At 45.7% G+C, this 18,230-nt stretch overlaps 1 protein-coding gene across 1 annotated transcript; it reads left to right on the forward strand.

Annotated features, from left to right (window-relative positions):
- The first annotated feature begins 7,667 nt into the window (after positions 1-7,667).
- On the forward strand, positions 7,668-16,351 carry LOC115311960 (indolethylamine N-methyltransferase-like). Its single transcript, XM_029970829.2, has 4 exons — positions 7,668-7,768; positions 9,439-9,599; positions 12,649-12,856; positions 15,925-16,351. The coding sequence occupies exons 1-4, from the start codon at positions 7,668-7,670 to the stop codon at positions 16,349-16,351; spliced, it is 897 nt and encodes a 298-aa protein (XP_029826689.2).
- Positions 16,352-18,230: the final 1,879 nt, after the last annotated feature.

Here is an 18,230-nt window from a genome sequence, read left to right on the forward strand (position 1 = left end):
AGACCATATAAGAGCGACTATTTTTGGACTCAGGCTACATAGAGAGACGTAAAGCCATGATGCTGCACGAGAAGTACTCGTATTCATGCGGCAGAAAGAATTCCGGTACTTATTGGTTTTGTCGAAGAGGTGTATATGCAAGGCCAAAATAAAAACCGATTTGGCTGCCAGTCGGATTATTGCTCGTTCAAGCCAGCAACTTAGATCAACCTGCTGAAGACTCGTAATATAATGAAAGTAAAAGCAAATGAGTATTGTAAGATTAGTTTTTCTAACCATTGGTTTATGTTACAGTGGGAAGTCGTGAAACTTCTCATCAGGGAATGTGGGCAGTTGTTGAAATTTACAATTTACTATCGTCCCTTGCCCGATCGATGTGACCAGTTGCCCCCATGACGAGTCATCCTGTGACGAATGTTCCTATGTGACGAATCGTCCTGTGACCAATCGTCCTATGACGAGTGCGCATGTGACGAATCGTCCGCATCCCTGATTTTTTGAGGGCGTTCAATACGCACATGTTGGCAATACTCCTTTTTACCAGTTTCGAATGAGCTGAATTGTACGGCAACAGGGGTTTCTGGGCTCTAGGGTGGTACCTAGAGCCCAGAAGCCCCTGTTGCCGTACAATTCAGCTTATTCGAAACTGGTAAAAAGGAGTATTGCCACTATGTGCGTATTGAACGCCCTCAAAAGATCATGCCACCACGTGATATCAGAAGGCCTGCGCACGCAGTATAGGCGGTTGTTGGCAGCTGGCTTCCCGAAGAATGTAGTAATGTCAGTTGCAGAGATCATATTAAAAAGATTGCGTAGTGAAGATTGCCCTCGCCCAATGGTTCTCAGAGATAAACAAAAGGTCGCGGTGATACCGTACATTCACAAAACGGCGCATGACTTGAAAAAGGTGGTCAATAGATCAGACGTGAAAGTAGTGTTTTCCGCACCAAACAAACTTAGTAGATTATGTAGGATGACCAAGGAAAAAACTGTGAGGAAGATAGTCGAGGCAGATGAGATTAAGAAGGGTGGTGCAGCATGTGTCAGCGTGGCCTCAAAAGTCAAAGTCAAATTTGGGGGTTTTTACGTGCCAAACCTACGACGGGCATCTGGCACGCCCCAGCGGAGGACTGATGATTAATTTCGACCACCTGGGGATCTTTTGACGTGCAACCGAAAGCTCGGTTACACGGCGCCTTCTCCGCAATAAGCCTCCGTCATATTGCGGGCACCTCGGTCGGGATTCGAACCCGCCACCTGGGGATCCGTAGGCCGGCGCTCTCGCCTTGGAGCCACCGAGGCGGCTATCAGCGTGGCCTCAATGGACCTCTTGGCGAATATGTGCTGCCACCTCGACACGCGACTGGGTTTGAGGCTAAGTGGCGAGAAAACAACGCGCGCGCAAGGCCTCTCCCACCCGTTCCACACCCAAAACGTCAGCTACATCCTGTTCACCCATTGAAGCGCTGTGACCTAGATACGGCTCCCCCATACTCGCCTTTGTCCCCATCGTGGGTAATCTTCCGCCCCGAAGTCGACACAACGAAACCATCTACCCTCTCTGCTCGGCCAGAAGGAAGAGAGAGAGGGTACTCGAATCATATACTCTCGAACCGATGTTTCTACAAAAAGTCCATTGATTTACTGGACAAGAAGCGTGCGTTCCTCAATGGCGCGGCCTGGCATCGGGTTGGCTAGTGGTGGAGCGAAATCAGAAACTTGGATGGTATAAAAGTGTCGTTTCATGCAATAAAATGAGAGGTGTTAGTAGCGCACTGTGCTGTCTGTTTCTCGTCTCTTTGTCCTTGTTTTTTGCACGCTAAAATGTATTCCAAGTCTCAAAACCAACCAGTCCAACAATCTACTCTACTGCAATCCACTTTAGTTTGAGGGCACTTGCGTAAAGGATCGCGTGTCTGAAGCCGCACACACGCTGCTCGTGTGTGCCACACAAAGACAAAGAGTTCGCTTAAGACAAGATAACGGAAGTATCTGCGTAAGCATGTTGGAAGCACGTCTGCTTTATACATGCATGAAGCATGGCCGCAGATGGCCTTTTTATGGCCAATGGGACCGTGATACGATGAAGACCTCAGACAGCGTCTGGAGATTGTTTTTGTGTGATCTATGAGCAGGGCGACCGCAGCTTCACTGGATAAAAATGAGTTGACAGAGGCGATGTTGGCACACTCACTTGTGACTCAGTTATCTCAATTCACTAATTAATACCACGCTAAAAACCCACGGAAAATACTTCTCGATGTTTTGAGGCAGTAAATCCCATTGGTAAACCAGCTGAACATTTCGGGGTGAAAAAAATAAGTATTCACAGGGTCTCTAATGTTACCCCTAACTCGACTTGAAAGCGAAAGCCCAAGCGCTGTAAACGCACATTTGGCGCCGTTTCATTGGTACCTTTCGTTTTGGTACCTTACGTGTCGCCGACGTGTTTTCGTACTTTTCGTGTCGCCGACGTGTTTTAGCTCAAGGACTCTGAAGGTCGACTGAATGATGAGACCTATAAGGCCTTCGCCATAATAATATGGAATGTAAACGTTCTAATCACTAGTATAGGATGTTTTCACATAAAATCAATCCGCCATTTCGTTTAGTTTTTTTTTTTTTTTTTTTAAGGACATTTTCTATGTTGGAGGGTTACATCGCAACCAGTTGAGGAGAATTCAGCGTGGTAAGACTCAGAAGCTTTTGTGCTCTATGCATTTGGGAGGTCATGTAAATCCGTAGAATGCTAGCCCTCGGCAGGGTTGGGCAGTAAGTATCGCGATACAAATGTATCGCGATTGTATTTCAGAAATACATTTCGTATCTGTATTTCTGTATCGCGATACAATTTTTTCACCAGTATCTGTATTCCTGTATAGAAATACATTTTGAATGTTCTTTTGTATCGCGATACAATCACGATGAAATGTATTTCGTTACATTTCTTAAGAAATACTCCCCCCCCCCCCCCCCCCCGAAAAAAAAAAAGAAACAAGTTCGAACGCATTTTTTTTTTTTACTTCTAAGGGCACCAGAGTCAAGGAGATGCTGGGGTATTGTTACTATGTTGATCAAGGTTCCTTTTGATTCTGCAAACTATTTTCTATACGTCCTCTTCTCTCTTCTGAGAAGTGTTGCGTAGTCGGGGACTGGAACCAGGTGGCGTGCCAGGGGTGGAGTCAGAGCATCTTCTGCCGCAGGTCCTTAGGCAGGGATTTCTTGAGTCATTGTTTCCTGGCATCCAATGCCCGCTGCTAACCTTTTTTCTCGCCTTAGCGTGCAGAGTACACCCTGCCGGCAAAGCAGAGTCACATTCCGTTGCAGCACGAGCCAGGCGGTGGTTGACTTGAAATAGTAGGAAGACTCAGGCTGTGAAGTTCAACACATATCCGAATGCATCTGCGGCTGCGCCCGTAATATTGCACGGTTCAAGGGTACGTCATCAGCCGACGTGAACGTGACCCGCTGCTCTGGTGATCCGAAACCCAGAAGGAGGCCAGAAGTGGCATCGCTGTGCCATCCCAGACTACGTACTCCCACGACTAGTCTCGAGACCGCTGTTTCTTGGACAGCTCGCACCTGTGCCGGCAATATCAGCTCGTAATCCACGAGGTCTCTGTTTGGATAATGCTAGGCAAAACTTGAGGACTGCAATCCGTGCGTCGGTGGCGGAGGGTCGGTAGTAAGGACCTTCAGAACAGGGATGCTACCGTATCGTTTTTTCAACTGTGAAACAGAAGATAAGACATGTATTCCAAGATGCTTCAGGTGGTCCACTATTCTCAAAAATTTCAAATGACACTGCATGTACGATCTTCAGCTAGGCAGCCTACAACGAAAGTACGCATTTTCCTTTCATACAGCAGCGTGGTACAGTTTCATGTTCAAGGTCACACCTACAGGTAAAGAATTCTAGTTCATTCCGCCGTGACATAATGTGATCAATGGTGACAGGATTCCCTCGTCAGACAGACAGGACGTCATGGAAGGGACCGCGGTCAGCGATTGTTAGAACGTTTTTCTGGGCCCATTGAAGACTCCTTGTCGTCCGAAACCACTACCTTCAAGGCAAAGTGCCACGCCTACAGGAGCGTGATTTTGGGATCGAAAACATCCACTTCAAACTTCAAGCTTCATCTCAGTTGGCGTCTCAAAAAATTTGGAAAATGTATCGCAGTATCAGTATTTCTGTATTTGTATTTCTGCCCTCCCTAAAATGTATTCCTGTATTTGTATTCACAAACACTTTTTGCCTTTTTTCGAAATGTATTTCCGATACGTATCGCGAAACGTTTCTACAGATGTATCTTAGTATCAGTATTTTAGCTACTATTTCAATGTATCCCAGTATTTGTATTTTCAAATACATTTTTGAGTTTTTCCGCCCAACCCTGGCCCTCGGCACAAGGCAGACAGCTCACAACAACAAATTGGTGGGCAAAATTACGTCAGTGAAAACACCCTATAGTAGGCAGGTGCGAATAGCGTTTTTTTAGTTCGAAGCGAATTCGAAGCGAATAGTAATTTGCTTCGAATATTTTTGAAGCGAATAATTCCAATAGTTGTATAGAAAAATTATTAGCAAAAGTTATGCAGTGGTCACTTCACCGACCATTCATTTTCACTGCAACGCAGCCACAAATCAAAACTTAAGGTCATGCACAAATCAAAACTTAGTACAAGAAAAGTCAGTGATTTTCATGAAGGAACACGAGCTGCTGCACATGATCAGGGAGGAGAAGCTCCTCCCTGATCATGTGATCAGGGAGAAAAAATATAATCACAACGCGATATAATTCCTATAGGGCCTATAAGGAATTATATAGCGTTGTGATTATATTTTTTTTTCTGGAGTGTTTAATTTTTAATCAAATGTCTTCGATGGCGTTGCTATCTAAAGGCAGTATTAGAAATATGCTGCGAAATTCGAGAGCGAGATTATCGTTACCAAAGTTTCTTAAACCTTTAAAAAAATTATTAACGGTAAACTGCCTGTGTGTCTCGAGCGCTTCGGACTATTACGGAACTGTCAATATGGCTGTCTGAAGGGATAGTCTACTGAATGAGCTGCTGTATACAAAAGGAGTAATATTGAATACCATCAAAAACAAACTTCTGACATATGCGAAATACACCGATTATTTACCAGACAATCAGCAATATTCACCAGTGATAACACAACCCTGACCAGCAGGTAAGAAAATTATGACACACACACGACAAGTCTCACAATTTCAGAGACTTTTCGTGTGTGTGTGTGTGTGTCGTCCTTTGCTTACTTGCACTCTTGGCGTTGCGTAATGCCTAATCCACACCAGCTCCTTTTGCGGCCTCGACTTTCTGTACAGTATTCAGCAGATACGACTATCCAGATTTGTTTTAAAATTAGTGGTGCTTCCAAGCAGTCACAAACTACACGGAGAGTCAGCGACCGAACAGCGACTATAAAGAACACTCCGTTTCAGCTTATGTTGTACCGCAGCGAAGGCTAGGAGCGCGAGCTCATAGCGTTGGCAGCTACCCTTATTCCACGAGAGCTTGTGCCGCCGAGATCTGCCCCAGATCAAGCAGCTCACGCAGGAAAGGCTACAAGCCTTTCCTGCGCTATATCATAAGGTGAAACATTGTATAGACGCTTTGCAGCAGCTGTGCATGAACGCCGCCATAACTGACCTTCAGTTTTTGTTTCCTCTTATGTCGTTTATTTCACTTCAACATTACCATAGCAGGCCAGGTTATTGCCACATTAGATTCAACTGCGTCCTTTTCTAAAGCATCGGCCTTTGTAGAGGATCGTCAACTACCGTTTCAGTTGCTCGGCATCTCGGTAAGACGAGGAGGTCAGCAAATGGCGGCTGTAATTTGGCGCGTGTGTAAAGCGTCTATAGGCACGGAAGTATTTAGGAGCACAAAGCAAGCGGCGGCTCATATATTCAGGAGTGACAAGCGGAAGTAACGTAAACAGATAGGTCACGTATGCGCGTGCTCAAACGCCGCTTTGTGGATGGGGATGTTTTAATTTAAATATTATATTTAGATATCAATTAAAAAGGTCACACTTTTTTTTCTCGTTCGAAATAAAAACAAGCACTATATATATAAGAGTATTGAACTGGTCATGAATGATGAAACGATATCGGGTTGGAATATTCACCACTTTACAGATGCGTACTGGCCCTTGTCCGGCCCAAGTATACCTGCAGGGGCCACCACTGGTTTAGAAGCTTCTTGATCGCGGTGAAATTGCGAGGATCAAAAGGCTATATCTTTCATTTATGCCTTCGCTGAGCTCGATAACATAATTGTGTGAAAAAATTGGTCTGTGTATGTTCATAATGCTGGAAGTTAGTCTGCTTTGCCTTAGTGAGCGACTTGTGTCTCAGATTTGGATGAGCAATTTAGCCAGTGCGGTAGAACCGCTAGCCTGGGCTGTTTAACGTGCACCACGCACTAGTGATACACGACCGCACACCGGTACGATGCTCACCCAGATCGAAAGGGGCAGGGTTGGGCATAGAACCGGAGCTCCCTGAGTTCTGCAGCGCAAAATGTGGCTCCACGTACTCCGAGCTCGTGCGCACTAGTCCACTCGGCCATCGATCCCCCGTAATTGTGGGATCTAAACCAACCGCATCACGATAGTCTAGCGCGGCTCATGGATTGGACGCGAGAAGTGCGTGAGCACTCGACTTCCGCTCGTAACAATCAATGCCTCGGCGGACACTCCCGTAGTGGCTCGTATCCAACCACTGTGGTGATGAGAATAACCGAACTCTACCAATGCCTGGAGCTCAGAACGCGTTTCCTACATTGCCGACACCACCGCGTGGCTATGACTAACGTTGGCGGCATGGAATAGGCACCAGGACACATGGCCGCTTGTTCTTGCTCCTAGCGCCACTAAATAAGCTACGCCTCGGAGTAACGACACTTGGCCATATTGTGTCTTAAAATCATGGTTCCCAGTTATTTGAAGCTTTATCTGAAATCAGAGGAAACGCTTTTCTGTCCTTTACAAATGTTTAAACAGTTGGCGACAGAGCAAAGTAATATTACATGAGCTTCCTAACATCGAATTCAATGCACCTTCAAATCATGACGATCGCCAGTTGCGTCTGGTCTGCACAAGCACCAAGATCGCGGCAATCACAACAATATCGGGGAACAGAGCGCCGATACTCTAAGCGTACCTCATTTAGTGACTCTACCGGCTCCATGTCGAGGGCATCAACGATGCTCATATTTCTCGCATTTATTGGCCAATTACCATTGCGTAAAAAAAAAAAGAAAAATCAGGACAGTTTTTTTTTCTAATTTATTAACGTTAAGGAGTGATTCTGAGTAGTATTTAGCGAATGTAGAAAAATCGTTTCAAGGTCTCTCTAAGCACCATAGCCATCTTTGATGATTGAAACCTTGCAGCTGGTGCACGCCAATGTCTGCATGGTGCAGCTTTTTGCCCCTCTTAACGGAGAACGAAAATAAAACTTTCATTCATTCGTTCATTACAAGAATGTAACCGAAACAATAGCTGCAATCTGCGTGCGCTTTTTTTTTTTTTTTTTTGTTCTCGGATGTTGGAAGATATAAATTGCATGCTCATAGAATCTGGCAAAGTTTAAATATATGTATTATATTTCTTTTCAGAAATAACCCCGCCAAACATGGTTTCCAGCATGACGGCCCTGAGGGAGGTGCTTAAATTTACTACTGCCACCTGGGAATTCGGGGGTCGCGGTATGAAGCTCGTTACACATAACGCAAGGTTAGAACGCCTCAATTCCTTTTATTGCTGCCAGCAAGTACGATGAATGTGCAAGGCAAAGGAGCCACTGTGTAGTAGATGACGGAGTCAGGGAGTCGTGAGGAACACGTGTAACAGTAAAATTAAGATCAAACGTGCGCCTCGCCGAGAACACGGTCACAAGCATGTTGTTTCTGTGGCCTCCAGGCATGCGCAGAGCGCGCAGAAAGTCAACTTTGATAACCTTGCAATCGCACGTGCCTGCCCCCTCATGGAGAACCGCGGAAGGGGCCTCGAGGCCTGCGAGAACCATTGATCCGAGAACCTAATTATTCTGGGCGCGTTTTCTGTGAGGACATTTAAGAGCGCAGCTCTTAGGCGCCCGTTTCCGGCTTGAGCAACGCTGCCGTCGGCGTCGGCGTCGGCGTAACCGCGCGGTGCGTTATGAGTAAATTTCCCCGCTAAATCTACCGGAAAAATTTCCCCGCTAAATCTAGCGGAAAAATTTCCCCGCTAGATCTAGCGGAAAAATTTCTCCGCTAAATCTAGCGGAAAAAATTCCACGCTAAATGTAGCGGAAAAATTTCCCCGCTAAATCTAGCGAAAAAATTTCCTGGCTAAATATAGCGGAAAAATTTCCTGGCTAAATCTAGCAGAAAATATTTCCCCGCTAAATCTAGGGGAAAAAATTCCCCGCTGTCTAGAGGAAAAAATTCCCCGCTAAATCTAGCTGAAAAATTTTCCCGCTAAATCTAGCGGAAAAATTTCCTGGCTAAATCTAGCGGAAAAATTTCCTGGCTAAATCTAGCAGAAAATATTTCCCCGCTAAATCTAGCGAGAAAAATTCCCCGCTGTCTAGCGGAAAAAATTCCCCGCTAAATCTAGCGGAAAAAATTCCTCGCTAAATCTAGCGGAAAAAATTCCCCGCTAAACCTAGCGGAAAAATATTTATGGGGGGTCACGTGACCCCCAAGGTCACATGACCCCCCCTGAAGTCACGTGACACCCCCCTCCTCCCCGAGAACAGGTGACCCCCAGTACCCTTCCCTCCTCCTTCTCAAGAGCTGCGCTCTAATTCGGTGTTACAGGGAGTTGTAAACGGCTTTCATTTTTTCACTTGAAAAACGTTGATGTAGGGCGTCCGTCTTTAATGTCGTCACGTGAAACCGTTACGTCAGAGTCACGCGACGTCACGGTATCACGTGACACGACATGTCAGGGCGTCACAGTGTCTTATGACGTCATGGCATCACGTGACATTAGGAACTCACGTGACGTCGCAATGTCTCGTAACGTCACGGTGTGATGCGGCGGCAGGGTGGTCGAAGATCGAGATTAGCAGAGCGAACACTGGAGGGGAGTAGCCTAGCTCCTCTCCAGCGCACGTTCTGCCAGTGTGGCGAGAGGTCGGAGTCGCTTTCTACTGAAGATTGCATATGTTCTCTGCATTCTTGTTTTGTTACGCTGGAGTTCACTTTTATTATTGACTTGCTCCGGCTTTCGAAATATTGTTGCCTCGAAGAGTCTGAAGCAAAGCCAGATGCGGTCATGCCGTGGAAACTACAGAGGTCACTGGGCGTGATTAGCACTGTGCAAGAGTCAAAAAGGGGGTTTATTTAATAACCGAACTGCTCAATGTCGCTATGAAATCGAGAGAGATATTCGTTAACCTTATCATTGTTCGCTTTCAGGAGTTTCAGTTCGGGCACTCTGGGGAGCAAGGAAACCCGAGCCCTGAGGGATACGTACAAAAACAAATTTCTGCCACGGACTTACGCCGACCAGTATGGTCGTTATATCGGTGAAGGTGTTCCTCCCGAATTAAAAATACTTCATAATATTTTTCAGTCAGGTAAATTATGTTCTGACATTCTCCGTATGGACTTATCTATGTTCCAGAGTTGTCCCAGACTACTGATCGAAGAACACGTACATGTTCTGGCTATATTTTGCACGTAAATGGATGAGCTATGGTCGCTGACAGCTGAAGAAACTGAGGGCGTGGTTTATTATGTGTTCAAGCTCCTTGCTTCGTGCCTCGTTCTCCAGCCTTTTTAAATCGGCAAATGGCGTAACCAGCTGTATGCGCAACAATAATAAGATGACCGGGTGTCGTCTCGCCTGGGGTTTCTTAAGCTACCTGACACTACTAAAGTTCTCTTCGTGCTCTAAGGTTCGTCTATAGCCAAATGTAGCGTGTGCTAAAGAGCGCCACGCGGTTGTGTCGATGTCCCACAGGGGGAGAGCTGTCCTCCAGTCGTGACCCCCTGTCCGGCCGCGCCGACGCAGGGGCGGAATATGCCGTACTTCGCGCCAACCGAGTCGGGCCGCCGGACCTGGTGCCGTAAGCGGGCAGAAACTGAGGGAGAGGGAGAGACGAGAACAGGCGGGGACGTGAGATCGGCCAGCTCTGGTTGGAAGGATTAGTTGGTAGACGCAAGGCTAGCATCCTTCCGCTCTGCTAGCGAGGAGGTATTGCGAAAACGCTCCCATGCGCATTTGCAACCAAACGTTTCGAACGCAGCTACTTAACTTTTTTGACACAACCGTTTAGATATCATCTCTCACGCGCACGTCTCCCGGAATTTGCACACGGTCATGTTAGCAGGAGGAGCGAAAGTTGCCCGCCATTGAGTTGCAAACACTCCCCACGGTTTCAGTTGCCCCCTCTTTGAAACGAGGCTCTCTAGTAAGCGATGACCTTGTGCCCAAATCCCACTAGAGCGAAAAACATAAACAAACGGCAACGACAAGCCTCAAACAGATGCAGCATGCTCATGATGGTACCTATGGCAGGCGTTTACTCGTTCGGTGCTCGTGAAGTAAGCACGAGCGATTGCGAGCGTGCCAAAGATACCCTCGCGTGCGTGATGCTCGTGTTCAAGCATAGCCTCCTTTATTTACAAAGCCTGGCCAATCGCGAAATATACTCTGGTTTGAGGCCTGCCGCTGTCGTTTGTTTCTGTTTGTCGCTTAGTTGGACTCGGGCATTCGTGTTATATTTCGGCAGAGTTGTAATCGGAGGCTGCCTTTTACCTCCCGATTGTTATGAGCGAGCTGTTTAGTATCACACCTGGGCTTAAAGGGACACTGACAGGGTGTTTATGCCCGCCGAGGTTTTTAGTTTTACATGACATATGAGAGCCCAACTACCCAGAACACAATTTGCGACTCGAAATTCGGTTTCTTTCCGCCCAAAAACTGCCGAACAAGAACTGGCCGGTTCGAGTCTCGCTCACTCTCTTTTCCGTGGTCACGGGCCGTTTTCTAAGGTATCGAAGCGACCACCAAATTTAATCCAAGTCGTTGGTCACTGAAGGCAGACACCCAATATTAAAAATAGAAAAAAATATGAAACCCATTTCTTGTGGCTTCTAAAAAGCTGCAAATACATTGATTAGAAAAAAAAGTTGCACAGAGAACCGGAAGCATTCTGTGCGTGCGTCGTTTCGCGTATCGTGGGACTCGCGGGGACGGCGATGGCAGCGGACGACGGGCGTTGGACCTCTACTTCAGAACTGTCGTTCGCGGTACCGGCGAATTCTGTCTGCCTTTAAAAGAGAAATTTGGGACTGATCAAAAGAATTGGTATTCATCCCCTACAATACGCCCGACCACCAAGCCGATTTGCACGAAGACGTCGCCGAGCCGTCGCTCCCTTCTCGTGGCTGAAGACATCGCTCGCGCAAACGTCAAGCACGACGGGTCTACTTCGGGTTGAATATGCACGCGTACGATTTCTTTACTATGTCGCCAATACGTGGTGCTTCCCGATTTCGACCCGGGAGTGCTTTTGCTCGATGAAAATCGGCAGCAAACTTTCCAACTTACAGTTTACCGGCTGCATTGTTACTAAGGGAAGAAATCACCCAACAAGATGATGTCCGAGTAGCTCAGTCGGAAAGACGTTCGCTTCACACGCGGTGGGACCGGGATCGATCCCCAATGAAACTTTTTTTTTTTTTTCAAACATTTTTTTATGTTTACATTTCTTCTTTTTTTTTATATATAATTATCACTGAAGAAACAAACAAGAAAATAACAAACAAATGTTGTGGACGACACGTCGCTGAATTAAATGGTATGGGATCTCCTTTTTGACACCTGCGAACTCAATGTAATCACTTTCCACAAAATGCAAGAGGCATATAAATCAGGTAGCGTCCGCTTTCCGAGGTGCCTATAAATGTTCTACAGGAATTGCAGCCAGCCATTGGTCCCGATCCCGTTGATCTTTCGGAAACTCTGTCGCACAATGCCACTTTTTTTCGGACGCAGAACATGTGAGCCAGCTCTTCACGCAACATCTTGGGTGTATTCTTTTCGGAGCCGATCATGGAAATTCACCACGGGGACTCACTACTCATCTCCAACTCCTCAATGTACAAAACAACTCATCTTGGACTACAGAACAGCGAGCGGAACAAACATAACTTCAAAAGAATCGCGCGGCAAACAGTTCCCACTACGCCGCGGGTCGTCTGCTACAAAAAGGAGAAGGAAGGAAAAAAAAAAAAAAAAATTGCACGGTCGGGTGTAGCCACGTGACTTCCGCCACTCCACTATCTTCTCTCCACTTCTCCGACCTCCGTCGGGTTTCGGTTTCGGTTTCGAGCAGTTGCGCCTTTTGGATTTATTAAAAAAATACGCTACTCTGTTGCAAAATATTAATTGGGTAGTCCTCCGACACCATAATGAAGCACCTGGCGAAAAATGAAAAAAATATTTTGGGGGGTGTCAGTGTCCCTTTAATTAGATGCACGAATTGTAACTACGAAACACGGCATGTTTGTGAATTGTGATGATGCTGGTTTTTTTTTTTTTTTAACAATAACAAATACATTTTTATTTGCATTTTTTTTACAATAAAGTTGTATGAAACTCTGGCATGCTTTTTATAGACCTTGTGCAGGGCAACACTTTGTTGGATTTGGGCAGCGGCCCGGTTGTCGCGAACGTTCTCCTGGGCTCCAGTCGATGCAACCACATCGTGATGAGCGATCTAGTCGAAACCAACAGGTTGGAACTCATGAAGTGGCTCAACAAGGACGAAGATGCCCTCGACTGGACCTTCCGCGCGGAGAAGGTTGCCGAGGCGGAAGGCTATACGTACGTAGCGGTGTTCAAATTATTAACGCAGTACTTAATGTATCAACTGCACCGCCACAATGAGGACTTCCTATTTCTTACATGAAATTATTCTAAAGTTTCTGCTAGTATAAAAAAATAATTGTAAAAATTATTTAAAATGTTTATTCAATTTGTTTTCTCACAAATGTAGAATTGGATTATGTTTTTTTTTTTTTTTTTATCATAAACATGATGCATGCGTGCCTCCTGGGTTAGAGTATACTAGAAGGAACGGGTGGGGCAACCGGAGTGCTATTTTGATACCTCCACATGTGAAAAAGCGGCTAATACAAGCCACTCTGCTCGTAGTGCACTAGAGGGCGCTACGAGCGAGGTGGTTTGGTTTAGCCGCTTTTTATGAAAAACGCGTTTCGTTCCAACGCCAAGCTTGACCGGCTCACTGGATAGAAACGATAGAACGCCGAACCAAAGTTTTTATACAACATTGACGCCAGGCGTCACGTACATAAAGTCACCGGGACCTGATTTGTCGTCACAACGCCATGCTTAATCAGGACGACGCCTTTACGTCAACGTCGTCATCGACGTTGACAACGTACGTTACGCGACATCAAGGCTGCGTTCTGCCGTCATATTGCGTTGACAACGACGACGATGTCAACGTTGACGTTGATGACGACGACGACAACGTCACGGGAGGTCAAGATGACGGCGTCCTTGTCAATGCAATGTCATAAGGACGCTTGGTGTCAGTTCGTTGACGTCGTTGTCGACATGACGCAAGTCGACGTCACGAAGACGTCGCGACAGCTTCAGGACGTTGACGCCATCGTTGACGACGTTACAAGACGTCACGACTTCGTCGCGACTGCACTTCGACGTTGAAGCTGGCGAAGGCGACGACGTTACACGCCGTCAAGGTTTCGTCGTGACGTGTACGTTCACGATGATGTCAGGACGACGTTAACGTAACGTCAGCGATGTCTGACGTTGCGTGCGGCGTCGACGTCAACGTCGGCATCGACGACCACGTCCACATCGTCCTCGATGTGGCGCGCGACGTCATGACCGTGTTACAACGGCGACTTGAGGTCGCCAAGTGGCGTCGTCCTTGACGCGACGCGACGTCACGACGAGGCTTACGACGGCATCTTGGCGTCGCGTAACGGCGTCGACGATGACGTCGTGGCGTCGTCCTGTCGTGGTGCTTTGACGTTCCCTCTGACGTCGAAATCATAAAAAAAATACAGTATAGCCCCTAAGGGGCTATATTGTCCTATGACATTGACCTGTGTCGTTGCTTGATCGCAGCAAAGGTGGCGCAAAGATCAAAGTGTCTTGGTTCCACCTGATCGCTTTCCACATTTTGAGGCACAATTGAAAGCATCAGCGGCGCCTATAGCTCGTCCCACTCGTACCTTCTAGTACACTCTACCTGTGTTGTTGAAACGGCAAAAAGAGTTTCTTTTCGCTTTCTTTGTTTTATTTTTAAGCTCAGCGCAACTGCACATTTCTCACAATTTACAAACGTGTGGAATGCAATCTGCAATCTTGCAGCGCTGCCTGGAGATTGAGCTTCCCACGAACGTTTTGCCAACGTGAGCAAGTCGAGCATCTGAGTGCCGAGCAGCCTATTGGCTCCATCGAGTGGAGTCTTTTTAATACCCCTGTCAGACGGGAAAGTAATACGCGCGCCACACGGGCAACTCGAATGCCATTTACAACGAATGACATTTGAGCGGACGGCCAATCAGCGCGCGACACTCCGGGCGTAGCGCGTTCCACGCGCGACAGATTGCGAGCTGATTCGCCGATCACACAAATGCTATTCGTTGTAAATGGCATTCGAGTTGCCCGTGGGGCACGGGTATAAATGTCATTTTGATCGAATGTCATCCACCGCTCGGCAAATCAGCTCGTGATGCTAGTTCTGCACGTGGCGGGGGCACGCGAAGAGTGGCATATTAAAAACGCGGATTGGCCGAGCTCCAATGCCATTTTGCTTAAATCTCATTTAACGTGCCTGTCTCACAGGGGTATCAGACAGGTGGCACAATCATGTACATCGAATGTGATACAGCGTGCATTCGCGTTGCCTTTCTACTCAGCTTTTCTCGGAGGCGCTTCGTACAGAAATGTATCAGATGAAATACAACATGCATTGTAGGGTTCAACAGTGGGTTGTTTAATCGCTCTTTCTTCTCCTTTTCGTCGTCCTCAGATTCGTGTCAGGACTGAACGTACAGTGTGCTTTAAACGTCAATGACTTCAGCTAGACTTTTTTTTACTATATTAAAAAAATACCTTTTATATTTTCTGTTTCTTCGGAGTTCAATCCATCTAAATCTAAAGGAAGCTTTTTTTTTGCTCATTGCTTTAGGGAACGTAAAGCAATAAGTCGTTGTACAACTGACTCGGAACAAAGTGTATACCAACTTATTGCAAGGATAACTGTCTGATGAAACTCACAAATCTTGCTTAAGAAAATATATCGTGCCAACTGGTTGGATAACTTTAGCATAAATATTTCTCGTTCCCTCAGGAAGAGCGGATGATTTTATGTTGATTTCCTGGATTTCAACAATAAGATATATTGAACAGGGTGACGCCTTAGCTGGAACAAGCTCGAGCCTCAGGATATGCTGAAGCGTTATCGAAGGCAGAGAGCTCGCCCTAGAGGCACCTTCCTGCCTTTCTGATTCTGTCATTTACTACATATAAGGTCATACAAGGCCAATACGCCGAGACGGTAAGCATTCGGGCAGCTCAAAGTGTGCCAGCGATACCTGACGATATCTCACCTGGAAGTCTAAGAACACGTGGGGAGAAATCGGCGCCATCACCGACCGCCGCGATTGGCCAGCGCCAAGGTCAAGTGTGACGCTGTCCAATCGCGGCGGCTGGCGATCTTGCCGGTTTTCTCGCAGATTGTCCAACTTAGAGCCCCTGGCAGGTCTGAAGACAACTTGCGAAAGGAACCCCAGAGCCCTAATGCTTCCCGTATCTCTGTTCTCTGCACCCGTGATGAGTGTGAGCCATCAATCTTGCGTAAAAGCTCACCTCCACTTTTTCGTTCTACCATCCAGCGACCTCAGGAAGGGAGCCCTGGAAATAATCGAGCGCACACGCTTAGCCGTTCGTAAAGTGGTTCCCTGCGATGTCCTGGAGCCCGGAGTGCTCCCTGAGGAACACAGGCAGAGCTTCGACGTCATTATATCCTCCGGATGCCTGGAATCGGCCACAGCAGACCACGAATCTTTCCGGAAGGCGGTTTGCAACGTGGGAACACTCACGAAACCTGGCGGTCTACTTGTCCTTGTGGGCGCGGGTGGTGTAAAGAGCTATCCCGTTGGAGACGTGGCATTTGCTCACGCGAACATCACCGAAAAGGTGGTAGAAAAAGCTATTAAAGATGCCGGCTTCCAGATGGAAATATACCATCCCCATAAAACTTTGGATCTTGCGGAAAATCCAAACATGTTCACGTTTGTTCTGGCGGCCCGTAAAGCATGAATCGGGAAATAGAAGTGTATCTCAGTTTTTACCAAATAATTTGATATGGCTTGTCCTGCTGTCTGACTAGCAACGTACAGACTGTAAGAAAATATAGCTCTGACGATTTTTCTTGTGAAGTGAATGCACAGAAGTCAAATAAAATTTTATCTAGTTCAGTGTTAAATTTATAAGCAATAATTGAAGACAAATGTACTATTCCGAGATTTAAATACCCTGACACGAAAATTCGCGTGCTGTTGCTGAGATGTTTGCCCCATTTATCCTTCTATTGACATGTGGAAAGGCGGCTTTCAGTGAATTGTTTTTACCTCGAATTCTCGTAACGAACTTTTGAAACTGACTGTCTAATAAAATTCCTCACGTAGAAACATAATGAAACGAATAATTTCTATATGGCGTTCCTGAGTGACTCCATATCCCATGATTAACAATTCTGTTGAAACAAAGGCACATGACGTGATGCTTTCAAACGGTGTATAACAATTTCTAACACGACAGAACAAAACATTAACTGGAATAGTTGAGTGTAAAAGTAGATGTCGTAAAAATGGCACTCGCATTAGGCAGTAAAACTCATTGTGAAATGATGTCATTATTTCCAAATCGAAGCACAGTCGTTGATATATTTGGTGCCGCGTTTTTTTGTTTTTTTTTTACAGTTACTTTTATTTTTAGTTACGGCATTACTAGGAGGTTTTAGAAAAATTTGCTTGAATGTAAAGCGTCTTCAACTACCTAAGGCAGGAGCTGAAATATCTACTCTGCGAGTCTACAGCGCGTTGCACCTAGCCCCATTCTTTTGTTGCATTCATTTATTTATTTGAATACCTTCAGTTCAATTAGGCATTACAACAAAGGGGGGGGGGGGGGGCGAATATACTTGGGAGTGAAGTAAAAAAGTAGCTATACAAAACTTTAAAATATGACAATCACATTATCGTAAAATAGTTTGAATTATACAACAGCACATCACAATTGGTAGGCTGTCCTAACAAAGTTACAAAAACACCAGGAAGAGTACCAAATCAGTGGGGAATAAAACATATTGTTAATTTTAATACCAACAACAGAAACTGACAGTCTGTTTCCATCATGTTTTGTTTTAATAATAAAAAAAATGAGTTCTTAAAAAAATAAAACAGTTCTGCACCGGAATCGCTTTTCCTTATAGACGAGATTGCTTCATTGGGAAATACAATTCGCTCCGTGAATGTAGGTCTCTCTTTTAATATTGTATAGTGAAATATTTCACGAATAAAAATAATAGATAAAATGTAAACCTGAGAAACAAATTCTGAAGCGAACTTGTGCTGTGAAAGAAGCGTAAATTCTGCGAGAGCCGCAAAAAAAAAAAAAAAAAAGGAAATAACCTCGATGCTATTAAACATCGCAAGTCGAAGGCCTATCCTTCTAAAACTCAACTAATCCATCTTAGGCTCTCTTGAGCTCTTGTTACTTTGAGTCGCCTGTCGTAATTGTTTCAGAAAAATTGGAAACCTCACCTTGTACCTTTTCAAGTTGGGTTTGCTGAACAAACACTTCGGGTCCCACACAACGCGTAAGCAAACACGCAAATTTGTTTTTGTTCTTTTTTTGTTTTTTGTTTTTAAGAGAAGTCGGCACAGGTTTAAATATACGGGATAAGAAGTCAAGCATTCTTGACGATTTAGAAGAAATATAGCGTACTTTATGTACTGCGAGCAGCCTGGACGGTAACAGAAAGCACACAATCTAACGGTAATAAAATTGTACTCAAGGAGGTTAGAAAAGAGTACGTAAAAGCACAACTGCACTATACCACAGCGTGTTTTCAGAATAAAGAGAGAAATGTCGTCGGTACGTGGCTTATATACCCCTATTGGAAAACCCCAATACG

The sequence above is a fragment of the Ixodes scapularis genome, unplaced genomic scaffold (assembly GCF_016920785.2).
Source record: "Ixodes scapularis isolate PalLabHiFi unplaced genomic scaffold, ASM1692078v2 PGA_scaffold3__209_contigs__length_174095766, whole genome shotgun sequence".
Taxonomy (NCBI): domain Eukaryota; kingdom Metazoa; phylum Arthropoda; class Arachnida; order Ixodida; family Ixodidae; genus Ixodes; species Ixodes scapularis.

Excerpts from the sequence above, each read along its gene's own strand:
- LOC115311960 (XM_029970829.2), top strand. The coding sequence starts at position 7,668 with ATGGTTTCCAGCATGACGGCCCTGAGGGAGGTGCTTAAATTTACTACT. Across the intron at positions 9,600-12,648 it reads TCATAATATTTTTCAGTCAG|ACCTTGTGCAGGGCAACACT; the intron begins GTAAATTATGTT and ends TGCTTTTTATAG. Across the intron at positions 12,857-15,924 it reads GCCGAGGCGGAAGGCTATAC|CGACCTCAGGAAGGGAGCCC; the intron begins GTACGTAGCGGT and ends TCTACCATCCAG.